Genomic DNA, 20,623 nt, shown 5'->3' with positions numbered 1-20,623 from the left:
GAATGTCAAGTGGGTGGAGGAGAAGCAGCTGCTGCGTCAGAGCAATCAGCAGTTGGCCGAAAAGGTGACGGAAAGAAAGGCGCTGGGCGGAGTCGCTTGGCGTCACACCTGTCGGGAAGCCCCGCAGATGAGGTCTGACTGTCTTTTCAGGTCAGGCGGATGGAGGCGGAAGAAGCGCGTCTGAAAGAGCACATCCAGGATATCCGAGACCAAAACGAACTGCTTGAGTTCCGCATCCTGGAGCTGGAGGTGGGAAGACTCGCACAAGCGTGTTGAGGCCAGAGATGTGACGGACGGACGGACGGACGGACGGACGGACGGACGGATGCATGCCTCTGCCTTTCAGGAGAGGGAGTGGCGCTCCCCCGTCTTGAAGTTTCTGCAAGTCCGTTTCCCAGACGGCCTCAGCCCTTTGCAGATCTACTGCGAGGCCGAGGGCGTGAGCGTACGTAAGGCGTCCCTCGCAACCCTAACCTTAACCCGAGGTCCCAGAACACCTTACATTGCTCCTTGCGCCTTTCCCCCGGACATCGTCATCAGTGATCTGATGAAGAAGCTGGACATCCTGGGCTATAACGCCGTAAGTGTATGTCGAACTCCTTATGTTCGCACTCCACGAGACTCGGCGGCTCAAATGTGACTTTTGGAAGGCTTTGCGCTGAAAGAAGCTTGTTGACGCTGTGCCTTTGGGCTCTTGCAGAATCTCACCAACGAGGAGCAGGTGGTCGTGATTCACGCCAGGACCCTTCTCACCCTAGCCGAGAAGGTAACGCGCACGTCCACGCACGCTCTCGCATTCTGCTTATGTGACAGCAGCCTTTCCTCAGTGGTTAGAATACATCAAAGTGACCAAGTCAGCACTTCAACAGAAGATGTTGGACATTGAAAGTGAGAAGGTAGACAGACACGCGACATCAGCCAAGGGGAACTCCGGCAATGTGCCCCAACAATTCTGACCTTGAGCTGTGCTAGGATATGTTCTGCAAGCAGAAGGGCTACCTGGATGAAGAGTTGGACTTCAGGAAGTGTTCCATGGACCAGGCTCATAAGGTAAGCCGCCCTCAAATCTCCCGCCGGACCACTGATGGACGAGGATTGCGGCCCAGAGGATCCTGGAGCTGGAGGCCATGTTGTACGAGGCGCTACCGCAGCGGGACTGCCCCGCCACGGACGGCGAAAAAGCCAGCCACGCTGGCGTGAATGACGTGCTGACGGCGGATCAGAGAGAAGAGCTTAGGAGCGCCGTGGACCAATGGAAGCGAGCCCTGATGTGCGAGTTGAGGGAGCGCGACGCTTGCATCCTCCAAGAGAGAATGGATCTGCTGCACAGCGCGCAACAGGTAAGGGCCCAAAGCCAGCCCGGCACTTACTTGCACGCTTACTGGCTTTTGAATGCCACTTTCCATTTGTCCGTCCTAGAGGAACAAAGAGCTGAAAGAATTCATCGAAGCTCAGAAGAGACAAATCAAACAATTGGAGGAGAAGTTTCTGTTTCTCTTTCTATTCTTCTCCTTGGCCTTCATTCTGTGGCCCTAACACCAGCTGGTGAGTGAGCTCCAGCGGCACCGCACTCGACACCTCCGATACACTGCCAGCCGGTCTCAGACGTTGGCAGACGCTCCGATGCCAACGTATACCCCCCGCCACGGTGACAGAGGCACCGCGTCACACCGGCGCTCATCCAATCAGAAGGCAGGAAAAGCAAATTCACATGCAGGGCACTTTTGAACCAGAAGAGAGCGCCACAAAAAACGGTTGTTGCCCCAAACGCGCACTAAAAAGGGTCAGAATAACAAGAGTCCCACTGGCCAGCCGGGGCCACCCGTCCAGCTGTTTCTTCAGGGGGGAAAAAAATTGGAGTCACCGGTGAGTACATTTTGCATTTAGCTCTGCTTTTCTGCTTCTGTCTTCAAGTGTGTGGCATCCTGCGATCAAAGAGTCAGCCAACCCCAAAGCGGTTGACCTCAACGTCCCACCACCATGCCTACCAGAGCAGGTGACGTGATGCTTTGGACATCCTTCCGTCTCAGATGCCCAAAAGTACTCTTTGCCACATCTGCGGCTATACGGTGTCTTTTCAAAGGTGCAAATAAATCCAGCGTGGGCGGAACACGCACGTCTTCGGTTTTTCCCGCTTTGTTTGTGTGACAGCTGTTGTGAAAATTTTATACAAATAAAGTTGTATAGTACAGGTTTGGCCAAGCCGCAACTCCCGAACCGCATGCGGCTCTTTTATGTTCATATCAACATTTGTGTGTGTGTGTGGGGGGGGGGGGGGTTGTGCGTGTTGGCTTCACTTGAGTTCAATTTGGTATTTTGGTCAAAAGCGCATGTGGTGAAATTCCACAAAGTAGGATGGGCAAACACATTTCTTTAAACTATGAGTGTCAATTGGGCTCTCGAAATGGCAGGGAAAAGATGCACAGCAAAACGAAAATACGTAGATGAACACAGGACGTTTTAATCAGAGTGGGAAAGTTTCTATTTTTTGTTGAACGTGATGGCAAACCATTCTGCCTGATATGTCAGACCTCAGCGCATTTCAAAGATTCAAATCTTCAGCGCCATGCACTTCAGCTCACTCCATGCTAACATTGATCAGGCGTCGAACCCGCATCATCATGCTTAAGAGGTGGCCATGCTAACCAGTGCGCCATTATGTCAACGCATAATAACTAAGTCTACTGGTCAAAACAGCGGTTACTATATGACGTCGCTACGTCGTGGTCACGTGACGCAGACAAGACGTCAATGGACGTGGGCAGAGTTAACTTGTTTAAAAGGGAGTAGGCAGAAGAAATATTTAATTTATTTAAATCTATTTTGAGTGCACACCATTATGCCAATGCATAACAACTGTAAATCTACTAAACAAAACAGCGGTTGCTATATGACATCTGCCACGTCGTGGTCACGTGACATACGTGACGTCGATGGGCGTAACTTTCGCCGGAATTCAAATCCGCGGGGAGAGTTAACTTGTTTAAAAGAGAGTGGGCAGAAGAATTATTTAATTTATTTAAATCTATTTGGTGTGTGCGCCATTATGTCAATGCATAACAACTGTAAGTCTACTAAACAAAACAGCGGTTGCTATATGACGTCTGCCACGTCGTGGTCACGTGACGCGGACGTGACGTCGACGCCTACTTTACATCCCACCGATCACAGGACCCCTCGGCTGCATAACCGTGCCCCCTTCCCAACCAATCGGATTTGCTATACGCGAAAACGACGCCAATGGAAAGAGCTTCCGCCCAAATTTAAATCCGTGGGCGTGGCTCGCAGCAGGAAGTAGGAAAATGGCGGCGATGTTGACAAAGACACAGCGGATGGTAACAAACGACTAACAAGAGAAATATTTTTATTTTCTGCTTGCAACTGGACCGTCCAGAGCGTACACGGTAAGTACAACTCATCGTTTTTAAAAAGAAGTACTTTTGTTGCCCTGAAAAGCGAGTGAGCGTGGCGTTTGTGGGGGACGTCGAATTTCGACGATTCTTTCTGGTCAACGGTTGTAAATGATTGTGTTGATTAAAAAAGAAAACTTGATGTAACTCTACTTTTAACTGCCGTTTCAGATAGATTTGGAATTGCATCACATCCAATTTTGCCTAGAGCGTACACGGTAAGTAACACTCGTTGTGTTTAAGGAGATTTACGTTTGTAATAGCAGAAGTGTAGCCGCGTTGCGTTGTACGTGTGAATGTTGGTCCGGGCGAAATGTTAATGTTTAATTTCATTCCTTTAGGTTCCACGGTGTTTGTTGGCTGCAAGTTTTCCACTGCAAGAAGAGGCTCATATCATTGACCAGGAGCGAGCTACAATGGTGAGTAGCCATAACATTTATGTTAAACACTTCCTATTTCATGTCTAACAGTACTTGATTTAACAAATAACCATAAATAAATACAGTGTGGGCACTGAAGTTAACATATGTGATTATACTGCCTAATCTGTCACCGAGTAGATTGTTGCAAAGTAATATAAGATCCAAAGTTGTAATTCAGAATAGTTTTCAAAAGAAGGCCATTAGAATTATATACAAGTCTGATTACCCTGAACAAGCTATTAATTAAATCACAAATTCTTCAATTCAAAGATTTGGTAGATTATCAGACAAATAATGTCTAACAGTAATTGATTTAACACATCACGATAAGTAGATTGAGTGTGGGCACTCTCAAGTTAACATATGTGATTATACTGCCTAATCTGTTACAGAGTATGTTGTTGCCAAGTAATGTAGAATAGATCCAAAGTAGTAATCCAGAATAGTTTTGAAGAGGCCATTAGAATGATAAACAAATCTGATTACCTTGAACATAATAACAAGCTAAGTGTTTAATATGTCCTATGAAGTCAAAATTGGGCACCATCATGTGGTGAAATTTGGAATTGCATCACATCCAATTTTGCCTGGGAACAAACACATTACATAAATCTTAGTTTTGAATAAGCCACTCCTTCTCAAACAAGTAAACTCTGCCCATTTTGCGCAGTAGATGTTCTGTTAATATCTAGTATTTATACAAAGTCATAATTTAAATTGCTTTCAACCTTCATTCATCGGTTCAACCAACATTACTCGCTCTTATTACCAACTTGTATTGATTTAACTAAGCGTTTAATACTTCCTATCAGGTCTCAAATCGAGATTTGGCAAAATACAATTTCAGCAAATCCAATTTTGCCAGGGAACAAAAATAGATTAAATAAACTAAATAAGTCCTCTTCCCATTAAATAAATCAGAAAAGTCTGTCTTGTAACCAGTCCTCTTCAAACAAGTAAAGTCTGCCCATTTTGTGCCGTAGATTTTGTGTCTATGCCTAGTATTTAAACAAAATCATAATTTAAACGACTTCTTTCCTTCATTCACTTTGGAAATTTGGAATTGCAGCAAATCGAATTTTGGCAGGGAACAAAAATAGATCAATTAAACTAAATAAGTCTTCTTCCCATTAAATAAATTAAAAAAGTCTGTCTTGTAACCAGTCCTTTTCAAACAAGTAAAGTCTGCCCATTTTGTGCCGTCGATTTTGTGTTAATGCCTAGTATTTATACAAAATCATAATTTAAAGGACTTCATTCCTTCATTCACTTTGGAAATTTGGAATTGCAGCACATCAAATTTTGCCTGGGAAGAAAAGTAGATTAAATAAATTTAATAAGTCTTACTACTTCCCATTAAATAAATTAAATACGTCTTACTTGTTCCCACTCCTTTTCAAAACAGTAGTTTAAAACGAGGGCCCTTCACTCAATCTTTAACCTCAACCCCGCACGTTGTGTTGTATCTGTGAATGTTGGTTGTGGCCAAATGATAGTTTTCTTTCATTCGTTTAGGTTCCAAGAAAACTTGATGTAACTCTACTTTTAACTGCCGTTTCAGATAAGCGGGTATTACGTCGCAGTCAAATGCCGCGGATATGACGTAATTGCCCGAACCTCCGCCAAAATTCAAATCTGTTGGCGCGATGGCCGTGAGCCACTGAGCAGCGACGATTATCAACAGAAATATCTTTATTTTCTGCTTGCAACTGGACCGTCTAGAGCGTACACGGTAAGTAACACTCATTGTGTTTAAGGAGATTTACGTTTGTAATAGCAGAAGTGTAGCCGCGTTGCGTTGTACGTGTGAAAATTGGTCGAGGCGAAATGTTAATGTTTAATTTCATTCCTTTAGGTTCCACGGTGTTTGTTGGCTGCAAGTTTTCCACTGCAAGAAGAGGCTCGTATCATTGATCAGGAGCGAGCTACAATGGTGAGTAGCCATAACATTTATGTTAAACACTTCCTATTTCATGTCTAACAGTACTTGATTTAACAAATAACCATAAATAAATACAGTGTGGGCACTGAAGTTAACATATGTGATTATACTGCCTAATCTGTCACGGAGTAGATTGTTGCAAAGTAATATAAGATCCAAAGTTGTAATTCAGAATAGTTTTCAAAAGAAGGCCATTAGAATTATATACAAGTCTGATTACCCTGAACAAGCTATTAATTAAATCACAAATTCTTCAATTCAAAGATTTGGTAGATTATCAGACAAATAATGTCTAACAGTAATTGATTTAACACATCACGATAAGTAGATTGAGTGTGGGCACTCTCAAGTTAACATATGTGATTATACTGCCTAATCTGTTACAGAGTATGTTGTTGCCAAGTAATGTAGAATAGATCCAAAGTAGTAATCCAGAATAGTTTTGAAGAGGCCATTAGAATGATAAACAAATCTGATTACCTTGAACATAATAACAAGCTAAGTGTTTAATATGTCCTATGAAGTCAAAATTGGGCACCATCATGTGGTGAAATTTGGAATTGCATCACATCCAATTTTGCCTGGGAACAAACAGATTACATAAATCTTAGTTTTGAATAAGCCACTCCTTCTCAAACAAGTAAACTCTGCCCATTTTGCGCAGTAGATGTTCTGTTAATATCTAGTATTTATACAAAGTCATAATTTAAATTGCTTTCAACCTTCATTCATCGGTTCAACCAACATTACTCGCTCTTATTACCAACTTGTATTGATTTAACTAAGCGTTTAATACTTCCTATCAGGTCTCAAATCGAGATTTGGCAAAATACAATTTCAGCAAATCCAATTTTGCCAGGGAACAAAAATAGATTAAATAAACTAAATAAGTCCTCTTCCCATTAAATAAATCAGAAAAGTCTGTCTTGTAACCAGTCCTCTTCAAACAAGTAAAGTCTGCCCATTTTGTGCCGTAGATTTTGTGTCTATGCCTAGTATTTAAACAAAATCATAATTTAAACGACTTCTTTCCTTCATTCACTTTGGAAATTTGGAATTGCAGCAAATCGAATTTTGGCAGGGAACAAAAATAGATCAATTAAACTAAATAAGTCTTCTTCCCATTAAATAAATTAAAAAAGTCTGTCTTGTAACCAGTCCTTTTCAAACAAGTAAAGTCTGCCCATTTTGTGCCGTCGATTTTGTGTTAATGCCTAGTATTTATACAAAATCATAATTTAAAGGACTTCATTCCTTCATTCACTTTGGAAATTTGGAATTGCAGCACATCAAATTTTGCCTGGGAAGAAAAGTAGATTAAATAAATTTAATAAGTCTTACTACTTCCCATTAAATAAATTAAATACGTCTTACTTGTTCCCACTCCTTTACAAAAAAGTAGTTTAAAACGAGGTCCCTTCACTCAACCTTTAACCCTATTTATTCACCTTCTAGGCTAAGTGTTAAAGGCTAAGTGTTAAAGGCTAAGTGTTAAAGGCTAAGTGTTAGAGGCTAAGTGCCAGAGGCTAGGCGCCAGAGGCGAGTTTTTGTGGGCTGAAGTTTTAGTGGGGTTAGTGTGAATACAATCCAAAAGAATACAACAGAATACAATACAATAGAATATAATACATAGATTAAATTCAATAGCTCTTACTACTTCCCATTAAATAAATTAAATACGTCTTACTTGTTCCCAATCCTTTACAAAAAAGTAGTTTAAAACGAGGGCCCTTCACTCAACCTTTAACCTCAACCCCGCACGTCACATTGTGTTGTATCTGTGAATGTTGGTTGTGGCCAAATGATAGTTTTCTTTCATTCGTTTAGGTTCCACGGTGTTTGTTGGCTATGTTTTCCACTGTCAGAAGGATGAAAATACAAAGTACAACGCTTGGACGTGGGCGAAGACGTCACCGGTGAGTCCTTCCTTCCTATTTATTTACCTTCTAGATGCTAGAGGCTAAGTGTTAGAGGCTAAGTGTTAGAGGCTAAGTGTTAAACACAATACGAACAACACAACGATACTGCACTGAACAACACGATACCGCACTGAGAAACACGATACCGCACTGAACAACACGATACCGCACTGAACAACACCATGCCGCACTGAACACCATGCCACACTGAACAACACCATCCCGCACTGAACAACACCATGCCGCACTAAACAACACCATGCCGCACTGAACAACACCATGCCTCACTGAACGACACCATGCCGCACTGAAAGACACCATGCCGCACTGAACGACACCATGCCGCACTGAAAGACACCATCCCGCACTGAACACCATGCCGCACTGAACAACACCATCCTGCACTGAACAACACCATCCCGCACTGAACAACACCATGCCGCACTGAACAACATTATGCCGCACTGAACATTATGCCGCACTGAACAACACCATGCCGCACTGAACAACACCATGCCGCACTGAACAACATTATGCCGCACTGAACAACACCATGCCGCACTGAACAACACCATGCCGCACTGAACAACACCATGCCGCACTGAACAACATTATGCCGCACTGAACAACACCATGCCGCACTGAACAACACCATCCTGCACTGAACAACACCATTCCGCATTGAACACCATGCCGCACTGAACAACACCATCCCGCACTGAACAACACCATCCCGCACTGAACAACACCATGCCGCACTGAACAACATTATGCCGCACTGAACAACATTATGCCGCACTGAACAACACCATGCCGCACTGAACAACACCATGCCGCACTGAACAACACCATGCCGCACTGAACAACATTATAACGCACTGAACAACACCATCCCGCACTGAACAACACCATGCCGCACTAAACAACATTATGCCGCACTGAACAACATTATGCCGAAATGAACAACACCATGCCGCACTGAACAACACCATGCCGCACTGAACAACACCATCCTGCACTGAACAACACCATCCCGCACTGAACAACACCATGCCGCACTGAACAACACCATGCCGCACTGAACAACACCATGCCGCAATGAACAACACCATCCCGCACTGAACAACATTATGCCGCACTGAACAACATTATGCCGCACTGAACAACATTATGCCGCACTGAACAACATTATGCCGCACTGAACAACACCATGCCGCACTGAACAACACCATCCTGCACTGAACAACACCATCCCGCACTGAACAACACCATGCCGCATTAAACAACACCATGCCGCACTGAACAACACCATCCTGCACTGAACAACACCATGCCGCACTGAACAACACCATGCCGCACTGAACAACACCATGCCGCACTGAACAACATTATGCCGCACTGAACAACATTATGCCGCACTAAACAACATTATGTCGCACTGAACAACACCATGCCGCACTGAACAACACCATGCTGCACTGAACAACATTATGCCGCACTGAACAACACGATCCCGCATTGAACAACACCATCCCGCAGTGAACAACACCATGCCGCATTGAACAACACCATGCCGCACTGAACAACACCATGCTGCACTGAACAACATTATGCTGCACTGAACAACACGATCCTGCATTGGACAACACCATGCCGCACTGAACAACACCATCCTGCACTGAACAACACCATGCCGCACTGAACAACACCATGCCGCACTGAACATTATGCCGCACTGAAAAACACCATGCCGCACTGAACAACACCATCCCGCACTGAACAACACCATGCCGCATTGAACAACACCATGCCGCACTGAACAACACCATGCTGCACTGAACAACATTATGCTGCACTGAACAACACGATCCTGCATTGAACAACACCATGCCGCACTGAACAACACCATCCTGCACTGAACAACACCATCCTGCACTGAACAACACCACCCCGCACTGAACAACATGATCCCGCATTGAACAACACCATCCCGCACTGAACAACACCATGCCGCACTGAACAACACCATTCCGCACTGAACAACACCATGCCGCACTGAACAACACCATGCCGCACTGAACAACACCATGCCGCACTGAACAACACCATGCCGCACTGAACAACATTATGCCGCACTGAACAACACCATGCCGCACTGAACAACACCATGCTGCACTGAACAACATTATGCTGCACTGAAAAACACGATCCTGCATTGAACAACACCATGCCGCACTGAACAACACCATCCTGCACTGAACAACACCATGCCGCACTGAACAACACCATGCCGCACTGAACAACATTATGCCGCACTGAAAAACACCATGCCGCACTGAACAACACCATCCCGCACTGAACAACACCATGCCGCATTGAACAACACCATGCCGCACTGAACAACACCATGCTGCACTGAACAACATTATGCTGCACTGAACAACACGATCCTGCATTGAACAACACCATGCCGCACTGAACAACACCATCCTGCACTGAACAACACCATCCTGCACTGAACAACACCACCCCGCACTGAACAACATGAACCCGCATTGAACAACAATATCCCGCACTGAACAACACCATGCCGCACTGAACAACACCATTCCGCACTGAACAACACCATGCCGCACTGAACAACACCATGCCGCACTGAACAACACCATGCCGCACTGAACAACACCATGCCGCACTGAACAACACCATGCCGCACTGAACAACACCATGCCGCATTGAACAACACCATGCCGCACTGAACAACACCATCCTGCACTGAACAACACCATCCCGCACTAAACAACACCATGCCGCACTGAACAACATTATGGCGCACTGGACAACATTATGCCGCACTGAACAACACCATGCTGCACTGAACAACATTATGCTGCACTGAACAACACGATCCTGCATTGAACAACACCATGCCGCACTGAACAACACCATCCTGCACTGAACAACACCATGCCGCACTGAACAACACCATGCCGCACTGAACAACATTATGCCGCACTGAAAAACACCATGCCGCACTGAACAACACCATCCCGCACTGAACAACACCATGCCGCATTGAACAACACCATGCCGCACTGAACAACACCATGCTGCACTGAACAACATTATGCTGCACTGAACAACACGATCCTGCATTGAACAACACCATGCCGCACTGAACAACACCATCCTGCACTGAACAACACCATCCTGCACTGAACAACACCACCCCGCACTGAACAACATGATCCCGCATTGAACAACACCATCCCGCACTGAACAACACCATGCCGCACTGAACAACACCATTCCGCACTGAACAACACCATGCCGCACTGAACAACACCATGCCGCACTGAACAACACCATGCCGCACTGAACAACACCATGCCGCACTGAACAACATTATGCCGCACTGAACAACACCATGCCGCACTGAACAACACCATCCCGCACTGAACAACACCATGCCGCATTGAACAACACCATGCCGCACTGAACAACACCATCCTGCACTGAACAACACCATCCCGCACTAAACAACACCATGCCACACTGAACAACATTATGGCGCACTGGACAACATTATGCCGCACTGAACAACACCATGCCGCACTGAACAACACCATGCCGCACTGAACAACACCATGCCGCACTGAACAACACCATGCCGCACTGAACAACATTATGCCGCACTGAACAACACCATGCCGCACTGAACAACACCATGCCGCACTGAACAACACGATCCCGCATCGAACAACACCATCCTGCACTGAACAACACCATGCCGCACTGAACAACACCATGCCGCACTGAACAACACCATTCCACACTGAACAACACCATGCCGCACTGAACAACACCATCCTGCACTGAACAACACCATCCCGCACTGAACAACACCATGCCGCATTGAACAACACCATGCCGCACTGAACAACACCATCCTGCACTGAACAACACCATGCCGCACTGAACAACACCATGCCGCACTGAACAACACCATGCCGCACTGAACAACATTATGCCGCACTGAACAACATTATGCCGCACTAAACAACATTATGTCGCACTGAACAACACCATGCCGCACTGAACAACACCATGCTGCACTGAACAACATTATGCCGCACTGAACAACACGATCCCGCATTGAACAACACCATCCCGCACTGAACAACACCATGCCGCATTGAACAACACCATGCCGCACTGAACAACACCATCCCGCACTGAACAACACCACCCCGCACTGAACAACACCATGCCGCACTGAACAACACCATGCCGCACTGAACAACACCATGCCGCACTGAACAACACCATTCCGCACTGAACAACACCATGCCGCACTGAACAACACCATGCCGCACTGAACAACACCATGCCGCACTGAACAACACCATGCCGCACTGAACAACATTATGCCGCACTGAACAACACCATGCCGCACTGAACAACACCATCCCGCACTGAACAACACCATGCCGCATTGAACAACACCATGCCGCACTGAACAACACCATCCTGCACTGAACAACACCATCCTGCACTGAACAACACCATGCCGCACTGAACAACATTATGGCGCACTGAACAACATTATGCCGCACTGAACAACACCATGCCGCACTGAACAACACCATGCCGCACTGAACAACACCATGCCGCACTGAACAACACTATGCCGCACTGAACAACATTATGCCGCACTGAACAACACCATGCCGCACTGAACAACACCATGCCGCACTGAACAACACCATGCCGCACTGAACAACACGACGTCGCACTGAACAACACGACGCCGCACAGAACAACACGACGCCGCACAGAATAACACAATACCGCACAGAACAACACAATACCGCACAAACAGTTTTAGATAATATTACGTCGCAGTCATGTGACGCGGACATGACGTCAATAGGCGGAACTCACGGCAAAATTATAATCCGTGGGCGTGGCTTGCAACAGGAAGTAGGAAAGCGGCAGTTCTGGCAAACAAGACACAGCGGTTAGTAACACGATGACTAACAAGGCAAATATTTTTGTTTTCAGCTTGCAACTTGACCGTCTAGAGCGTACAAGGTAATTACAACTGTTTTTTTTTAGCCCTGAAAAGCGAGGGAGTGTGGCGTTTGGGAGGAATGTCGAACTCGGCGTCTGCTTCCAGCCACAGACGCCAAATTTCGACGATTATTTCGACTGGTCAACGGTTGTAAATTATTGCGTTGACTAAAAACTTTATTTAACTCTACTCTTAACTTTGCCGTTTCAGATATGCGGGTATTACACCGCGGAAATGACGTCAATAGGCTGAACTCTCGCCAAAATTCAAATCTGTGGGCGCAATGGCCTTGAGCGAGACACCGGATACAAACACGACGATTATCAACAGAAATATCTTTATTTTCTGCTTGCAAGTGGACCGTCTAGAGCGTACACGGTAAGTACAACTCATTGTGTTTAAAAAGATTTACGTTTGTGTAGTTTGCGTTGCGTTGTATCTGTGAATGTTGGTTGAGGCTAAATGTTAATGTTTAATTTCATTCCTTTAGGTTCCACGGTGTTTGTTGGCTGTATGTTTTCCACTGCAAGAAGAGGCTCGTATCATTGACCAGCAGGAGCTACAATGGTGAGTACCCCTTTCGTCTTCCATTTATGTTAAACACTTCCTATTTCATGTCTAACAGTACTCGATTTAACAAATAACCATAAATAAATACAGTGTGGGCAGTCACGTTAACATATGTGATTATCCTGCCTAATATGTTTATCACAAATATGTCACTAATCACTAATATGTTTATTTGTTTATCACAACACCTTTGGACCTTCAGCAATCGATTATTTCCCTTCATCTACATAGAGACAGAACGATGGTGTCTTAAACATCTCATTCATTTCACCAAATAACTTCACGCAGGTGGATAACGGCCGTCTCGGTCACGCTATGTTGCGTGATGCAGTTTTGAAGAACCAAATGCATTTATTCAATGAATAAGTCAAGCTAGTTCTATGTTTATGATGTTGTAAGTTACGGTACCGATTGAAGTTGAGTTCGAAGCCAGTGGAAAACAGCGCTGCGTTTGTGCTCTCCAGGTACAAATGTTGTGATCTCTGACTGACGACCGGGCGAGACTCGAGTAAGAGATGTCCAAACGAGCTCCGGCAGGGCGGGCCAAGGCGGAGCGAACGGACGCCCTTCAGGCCGCCAATGACGAGCTGAGAACCAAACTGATGGACGTCCAGTTAGAACTTCAGCAGGAGAAGAACAAGGTGAAAACCTCAACAGACAGACACTGCCTGCCTCCCTGCCTGCCTCCCTGCCTGCCTCCCTGCCTGCCTCCCTCCCTCCCAGTTTTCCCGATGTAGATTAGACATGCGTGTGCCATGACTGTGTCAGCCTACATCAACAAATGCACCGAGGACGTCAGCACCACTAAGAATATCATCACCCGGGGCAACCAACGACCCTGGATGACTGAGGAGGTACGTCAAACGCTACGAGCGCGGAACTCTGCCTTCAAGTCTGGCGACAAGGAGACACTGAGGACAGCGAGAGCCAACTTGAACCGTGCCATCAGGATAGCGAAGCGAGACCGCAGTCGAAAATTTCAGGATCGTTTCCACGACGTCAAAAACATCAGGAGTATGTGGCAAGGCATACGGGCGATTACAGACTACAACTCACCCTCCCCCCCCCCGGTGGGTGTAGTTGATGCTGACTTTCTAAATGGTCTAAATAACTTCTTTGGGAGGTTCGAGGCACTAAACGGCACTCCAGCAGTTAAAACTGTCCCCCATCAGGAAGAGGAGGTACTCTGCCTTGACTCCGCCGATGTGTTGAAGACCCTGAGGAGAGTCAACCCCTGTAAGGCCCCTGGCCCCGACAACATTCCTGGGCGTGTGTTCAGGGAATGTGCAAGTCATCTGGCTGGGGTCATCACAGACATTTTTAACACCTCGCTGGGCCAAGCCACAGTGCCGGCGTGCTTTAAGACTGCCTCCATCATTCCGGTGCCGAAGAAACCTCAAATCACCTCATTTAATGATTACCGGCCTGTTGCACTGACTCCGGTTATGATGAAGTGCTTCGAAAGGCTGCTTAAAGGTCACATCGTTTCCAGACTCCCCCTATTATTTGACCCGTTCCAGTTTGCCGACCGGCAAAACCGCTCCACTCAGGACGCCATCTCCTCCGTTCTTCACCTGAGCCTGGCTCACCTGGAGGAGAAGAACACCCATGTGCGGAGGCTGTTCCTGGACTTCAGCTCAGCGTTTAACACCATCATCCCACAGCATCTGGTAGGAAAATTGGAACACCTGGGCTTCAACACCCCCCTTCGCAACTGGCTGCTAGACTTCCTCACCAACAGACCTCAGTCAGTCCGGGTCGGACAGAACACCTCTGATGTCATCACCCTCAGCACAGGCTCCCTTCAGGGCTGCGTCCTGAGCCCCCTGCTGTGCACCCTGATGACACACGACTGCGTCCTCAGGTTCACCACCAATCACATCGTGAAGTCAGCAGACGACACAACGGTGGTGGGGCTCATCAGAGACAACAACGACCTGGACTACAGAGAGGAGGTGGAGCAGCTGGTGGGCTGGTGCAGAGAAAACAGCCTGATCCTGAATGAGGAGAAGATGAAGGAGATCATCGTCGACTTCAGGAAAAAACAGCCTCACCACGCTCCACTGATCATCAACAGCTCAGCTGTGGAGGTGGTCAGCACCACCAAATTCCTGGGGGTCCACATCACAGAAGACCTCACCTGGACTATGAACACTACGGCACTGGTCAAGAGGGCACAGAAGCGCTTGTACTTCCTGCGGAGGATGAGGAGAGCCCACCTGCCCCCACCCATCATGAGGACGTTCTACAGGAGCACCATAGAGAGCATTCTGACAAGCTGTCTCTCTGTGTGGTGTGGAGGCTGCACCGCCTCCGATTGGAAGAACGTGAGGAGAGTGGTGAGGACAGCAGAGAGGATCATAGGGGCTCCTCTTCCCTCCATTCAGGACATTTCATCTCAGCGCTGCATGTCCCGTGCCCGTAACATCATCAATGACCCATCACACCCCCACCATGGACTGTTCTCCCTGCTGCCCTCTGGGAAGAGGTTTGCAGCATCCGCTGCAGGTCCACCAGGTTCTGCAACAGCTTTTTCCCTGCTGTCATCAGACTGTTGAACACTAGAACTGTTGAGCTCTAAACTGAACTCTGCATCACACATTCACAGAACTGTACTTTATGACACTACGGACCTCTATCTTGCACTATCTCGCACTACCAACTTTACTGAACTTGTATAAACCCTTTAAATAGAAGTTTAATACATGGTTTAGCATTCCTCTGCACACTCTTGAATACTGTTTTGCCTACTTGCACTATTGCATAATTATCACTGCTGCACTTTATACTTATTTTTAATATATATATATATATATATATATATATATAGTATATATGTATATATATATATTTTCATAGGATATGTTACTTCTATTCAACTGCAATATCACTACTTTGTTGTAAGACGTATGCAACGGAATTTCGTTTTGTATGCACCATGTGCAGACAAGATGACAATAAAGTTTGTCTAAGTCTAAGTCATGTCAGGTCAGCTGTCTGGAGAGAGAGAGAAGTCAGGACCTGCGGGCGGAGCACCACCGTGCCACCGCCGCCATGACGGAACTCAAAAGCAAACTCCATGAGGAGAAGCAGAAAGAGTTAGCCATTACCAGGGAGACATTACTGCGGCAGCATGAAATGGAGCTGATGAGAGTGATCAAAATCAAAGATGGAGAGATCCAGCGACTGAATGCCTTGGTCCTCAGCCTGAGGGACGGCTCCATGGACAAGGTGATCCGCTCTATCCGTGTCTGACTATCCGCACGCCACGTCGGGCTTCGATGCGGCCGCTACCGTATTGTGTAGCTTGTCCCCAGTAAGCGTCGCGGCGCTCCGTTGCGGTCTCAACGGCCCGGTGTGGCGCAATGTCTGCTCAGGTGAGGAGGGGGGGGCGCTTTGCTGGCGGAGGTGGAGGAGACGCGGCGGTGTCGGGAGACCGAGCGGTGTCGCCTCCACCAGGAGCGCGGAAGAAGCCCTGGCAGCGGCCCAGCAGGCCTGGCAGTCCCGAGCGGCCGAGCTCCGATCGGCTCATCACCAGCATCGGGAGGAGCTGAGCCGAACCAAGAGAGACTGCGAGAGGGAGATCCGCCGACTGGTAGGACTGATCAGATGCGCGGTGCGTGGCTATGTTCCCAATTTCGTTGTATACCTGCAGTGCAATGACACCTAAGGCATTCTATTCTATTCTATTTCACAAGAAGAAAATGTCCGGTTGCTCGCTTCGCTTTTGTCACAGCAAAGGTGTTCTAGTCGATTCAAGAAAAAAATTGGCCGGTTGCTCTCTTTGTTTTTGTCACAATTCTGGCAAATGAGTTTGCCCGCCTGCCTGAGCGCTCCCCGTTTGTACATCCAGACGGATGAGATCAAGCTGAAAGACAGAGCGGTTAGTGTTTTGGATGAAGCCCTGGGGCCGGCCACGTCCACCGCCTTCAGCTGCAGACTCAGGCTGCCGAGCAGCAGATCGCTGCCCTGAGGGATTCCCAAAGGGCGGGCCTAAACTACCCTGGAAGTGGGGTCAACGCCGCTACTAGCAATCCTCTTCATTGCGTAAGCCACCTCATCACACACTTGCAGTACGCATGACTTAGTTCGTTGCTGGAGGAAGGTAGCACAAAAACAGTTTTGAACTTTGAACGAGTGCTTGTGTGTGTGTGTTGCGGGGCGTTTTCAGTCTCAGGAGGATCGGGACACGCGACGGTTTCATCTGAAAATCGCTGAGCTCAGCGCAGTCATCAGGAAACTGGAGGATCGAAACGCCCTGCTTTCTGAAGAGCGCAATGAACTGGTAATTTATTGACGGCACGCTTGAAGGTTTGCGCTACGTTTGATGCGCGCCATCCAGCGAGGCACCCATTGCGCTTGCTTATTAGTTGAGCGGCGCGGCGAGTCGGTTGCCTGGTAGATGTCTTTTATTGGGAGCCAAAGCCACGATTCCGTTCAAACCGATGCAAAAGGAATGGATACGTTCTGGCCCGCGTGTTGTGCGTCTTTCACATCCCGCACTTCATGCTTGCAGCTAAAGCGACTGAGAGAAACAGAAAGCCAGTTTCTGCCACTCCTGTACAAAAACAAACGCCTGAGCAGGAAGAATGAAGAACTCTCGCTGGTGCTGTGTCGCCTTGAAAACAAAGTGCGCTTTGTCACCCAGGAGAACGAGGAGATGGCAAGCTTGGTAAGTCGACGCGGACAACGGCGGCGTGCCAACAGAGTCCACTGCATTTGTGTTCCACAGAGAAGGCCTAGTTCGCTCAATGACCTGGACCGCGGTTGCGGCCAGCAGGACGGTGAAATGGAGTTCCTTCAAGTTGTGGAGCAGCGGCACATCATCGACGACTTGTCCAAGGTCTTCAGGCAGGCGACTCGGTGCACGTACGGCAGCGCCGCGCTCGCTCGCTGTCGCCAGGAAACCTTTTCCGTCCAAAGCTTGGCCGGCGGCCGCCATCCAAAAAATTGGCCCCTTAAATTCCGACCTTTCAAGCAGGAGCATTGTGCGCACGCGTTTGAACACGCTTTAGACTTGTTTTGCCGTTTTCAGCAGCTCAAAGCTCCCGTTTTGTCAGCGCCTTTGCCACTCGCTGTGCGCTGAAAACGACGGACTTGCCCGGCTGCTCAGCCCGTCAACCATGAGCCGCGAGCGCGACGTCATTGTCCGTAGGCAGCTAGTGGCAAAATGCACCCTGTTAGAGTTGCGCTCGCTCCAACTTATTTTGCAAGAACCACACGGGAGACAAGTAAGTTCTTTTGGACACCTGCAGGTGGAGAGTCCATCCGTTGTACGAATGAAGTCTGACTCTCGGCTCCTGCACGAGCATTTTAATTAAGAGAAACAGGGTGGGTGTAAGAGTGGATTGAATAGAGGAAGCCCTTGACCTCTAGTCAAAACATAGCAAGGGGTGTTTTACGACTTTGTGTAGGAAGGGATAAGCGATAGGGATAAATAAGGGATAAATAATATTATTTATTACAGGTCGCAGTCAAAGTCAAAGCAACACAATGATACGATAAAGATAATCTGGAAAACCCTGACACACCCTGTAGTTGTCACTTTTGGAAAAGACGAGCGTCCCTCCAATCATCGCCGGTGACGTGTTTTTCAGGCTCTGGAGACAGGAGCTCATGTCAGAAATGTCATTGTGAGTCGCGTTTGTTTCTGCGCCGGAGCCGTTCGTTCCCTTTGCATCCAAAGAATCTCAAAGGCGGATTATTTGTGTCGACAGGAGAGAGATTTGCTGCTACGATACCGACGTCGAGAATCTCTGAGGAGGAACAAAGCGTGAGGTCCTGCAAGGTGAGTCTGTTTGTTTGCGGCTGCTTGGTGTTGCGCAAGATGAAATGGCCTTTTTCTCGCTATCGTTCCTCTCGTCGATTCATCGTGAGGTGTCGCTTCAGTTTGTTCAGAGAGATGTTTGCTTCCGCGCCCGCAGGTCATCGAAACATTTTACGGCTACGACGAAGACGTGTTGGTGGACTCGGACGGATCGTCCTTGTCTTTTCACACCGACAGAACCCCCGACACGGAACCCGAAGAGGTAGCCCGCCATTTCTGCCAGCGTATTGGCACCAAACATTCCTCTTCAGCCTGGAATCGGACTCGTCTTTGCGTCGCGGGTGCTTTGTCGCCGGTCTGACTGATTCTGGTACTAGTGCTGTGTTGCATTGGTGTGTGCATGAAGAGGCGGAGCTTCGCTACCGCCAGCTGACGCAAGAATATCAAGCGCTGCAACGAGCCTACGCTCTGCTAGCCCAGACCAGCGAAAGGGGACTACGACGCCGAGAAGGAGATCAAGGTGGCGCCCCTTCCCGCAACCCCCGGCCGGGTCGCAGCCTCCCCGTTCTCACCCAGCCTCGGGTGTTCTCTGGTCTGAAAGGAGGAGGAGGAGCCTCCCTCCTCCTCCTTTCAGACCAGAGAAAAGCTGATGGTAGAAATGGGTCACTATCAAAGCAGAGTAGCAGATCTGGAGTCAGCGCTGAAGCAACAAGGACAGGTAAGCTCATCAATGAGCACACCTTTTTCTCAGACAAAATAGCTACATTCTTCAGTCACTCATCCGTCTGGCATTACTGGACCAACCCCCCCCGAACGTGGCTGGGAAAATGCGGAGAAAAGCAAATGTCATTTTCCAGTCAACCAAAGAATTTGTGGATGAAAATGACACAACATTCCAAAGCTGTCCACGCGTTTGTCTCTTCTAGAATGTCAAGTGGGTGGAGGAGAAGCAGCTGCTGCGTCAGAGCAATCAGCAGTTGGCCGAAAAGGTGACGGAAAGAAAGGCGCTGGGCGGAGTCGCTTGGCGTCACACCTGTCGGGAAGCCCCGCAGATGAGGTCTGACTGTCTTTTCAGGTCAGGCGGATGGAGGCGGAAGAAGCGCGTCTGAAAGAGCACATCCAGGATATCCGAGACCAAAACGAACTGCTTGAGTTCCGCATCCTGGAGCTGGAGGTGGGAAGACTCGCACAAGCGTGTTGAGGCCAGAGATGTGACGGACGGACGGACGGACGGACGGACGGACGGATGCATGCCTCTGCCTTTCAGGAGAGGGAGTGGCGCTCCCCCGTCTTGAAGTTTCTGCAAGTCCGTTTCCCAGACGGCCTCAGCCCTTTGCAGATCTACTGCGAGGCCGAGGGCGTGAGCGTACGTAAGGCGTCCCTCGCAACCCTAACCTTAACCCGAGGTCCCAGAACACCTTACATTGCTCCTTGCGCCTTTCCCCCGGACATCGTCATCAGTGATCTGATGAAGAAGCTGGACATCCTGGGCTATAACGCCGTAAGTGTATGTCGAACT

The 20,623-nt window shown here is 47.9% G+C and overlaps 1 protein-coding gene and 3 long non-coding RNA genes across 4 annotated transcripts; all 4 read left to right on the top strand.

Annotated features, from left to right (window-relative positions):
• Positions 1-980: 980 nt before the first annotated feature.
• LOC148378724 (janus kinase and microtubule-interacting protein 3-like) lies at positions 981-1,545 on the top strand. Its single transcript, XM_088367727.1, has 2 exons — positions 981-1,340; positions 1,420-1,545. The coding sequence occupies exons 1-2, from the start codon at positions 1,128-1,130 to the stop codon at positions 1,534-1,536; spliced, it is 330 nt and encodes a 109-aa protein (XP_088223853.1). The 5' UTR covers positions 981-1,127; the 3' UTR covers positions 1,537-1,545.
• A 320-nt stretch (positions 1,546-1,865) lies between these two features.
• LOC148378723 (uncharacterized) lies at positions 1,866-5,555 on the top strand. The gene is made up of 4 exons (XR_015855682.1): positions 1,866-2,083; positions 3,582-3,628; positions 3,752-3,829; positions 5,394-5,555. It is a non-coding gene; the product is annotated as an uncharacterized LOC148378723 (long non-coding RNA).
• A 2,045-nt stretch (positions 5,556-7,600) lies between these two features.
• LOC148378722 (uncharacterized) lies at positions 7,601-13,141 on the top strand. The gene is made up of 3 exons (XR_015855668.1): positions 7,601-7,690; positions 12,758-12,787; positions 12,978-13,141. It is a non-coding gene; the product is annotated as an uncharacterized LOC148378722 (long non-coding RNA).
• Positions 13,142-16,480: 3,339 nt separating this feature from the next.
• LOC148378721 (uncharacterized) lies at positions 16,481-17,362 on the top strand. The gene is made up of 3 exons (XR_015855669.1): positions 16,481-16,568; positions 16,715-16,932; positions 17,191-17,362. It is a non-coding gene; the product is annotated as an uncharacterized LOC148378721 (long non-coding RNA).
• The last annotated feature ends 3,261 nt before the right edge of the window (positions 17,363-20,623 follow it).

Source organism: Syngnathus floridae, unplaced genomic scaffold (assembly GCF_059516105.1).
Source record: "Syngnathus floridae isolate MCC-2025c unplaced genomic scaffold, RoL_Sflo_1.0 HiC_scaffold_29, whole genome shotgun sequence".
Classification (NCBI taxonomy): domain Eukaryota; kingdom Metazoa; phylum Chordata; class Actinopteri; order Syngnathiformes; family Syngnathidae; genus Syngnathus; species Syngnathus floridae.
The sequence above is the reverse complement of the archived record's forward strand: the minus strand, read 5'-3'. Positions and strand labels throughout refer to the sequence as shown.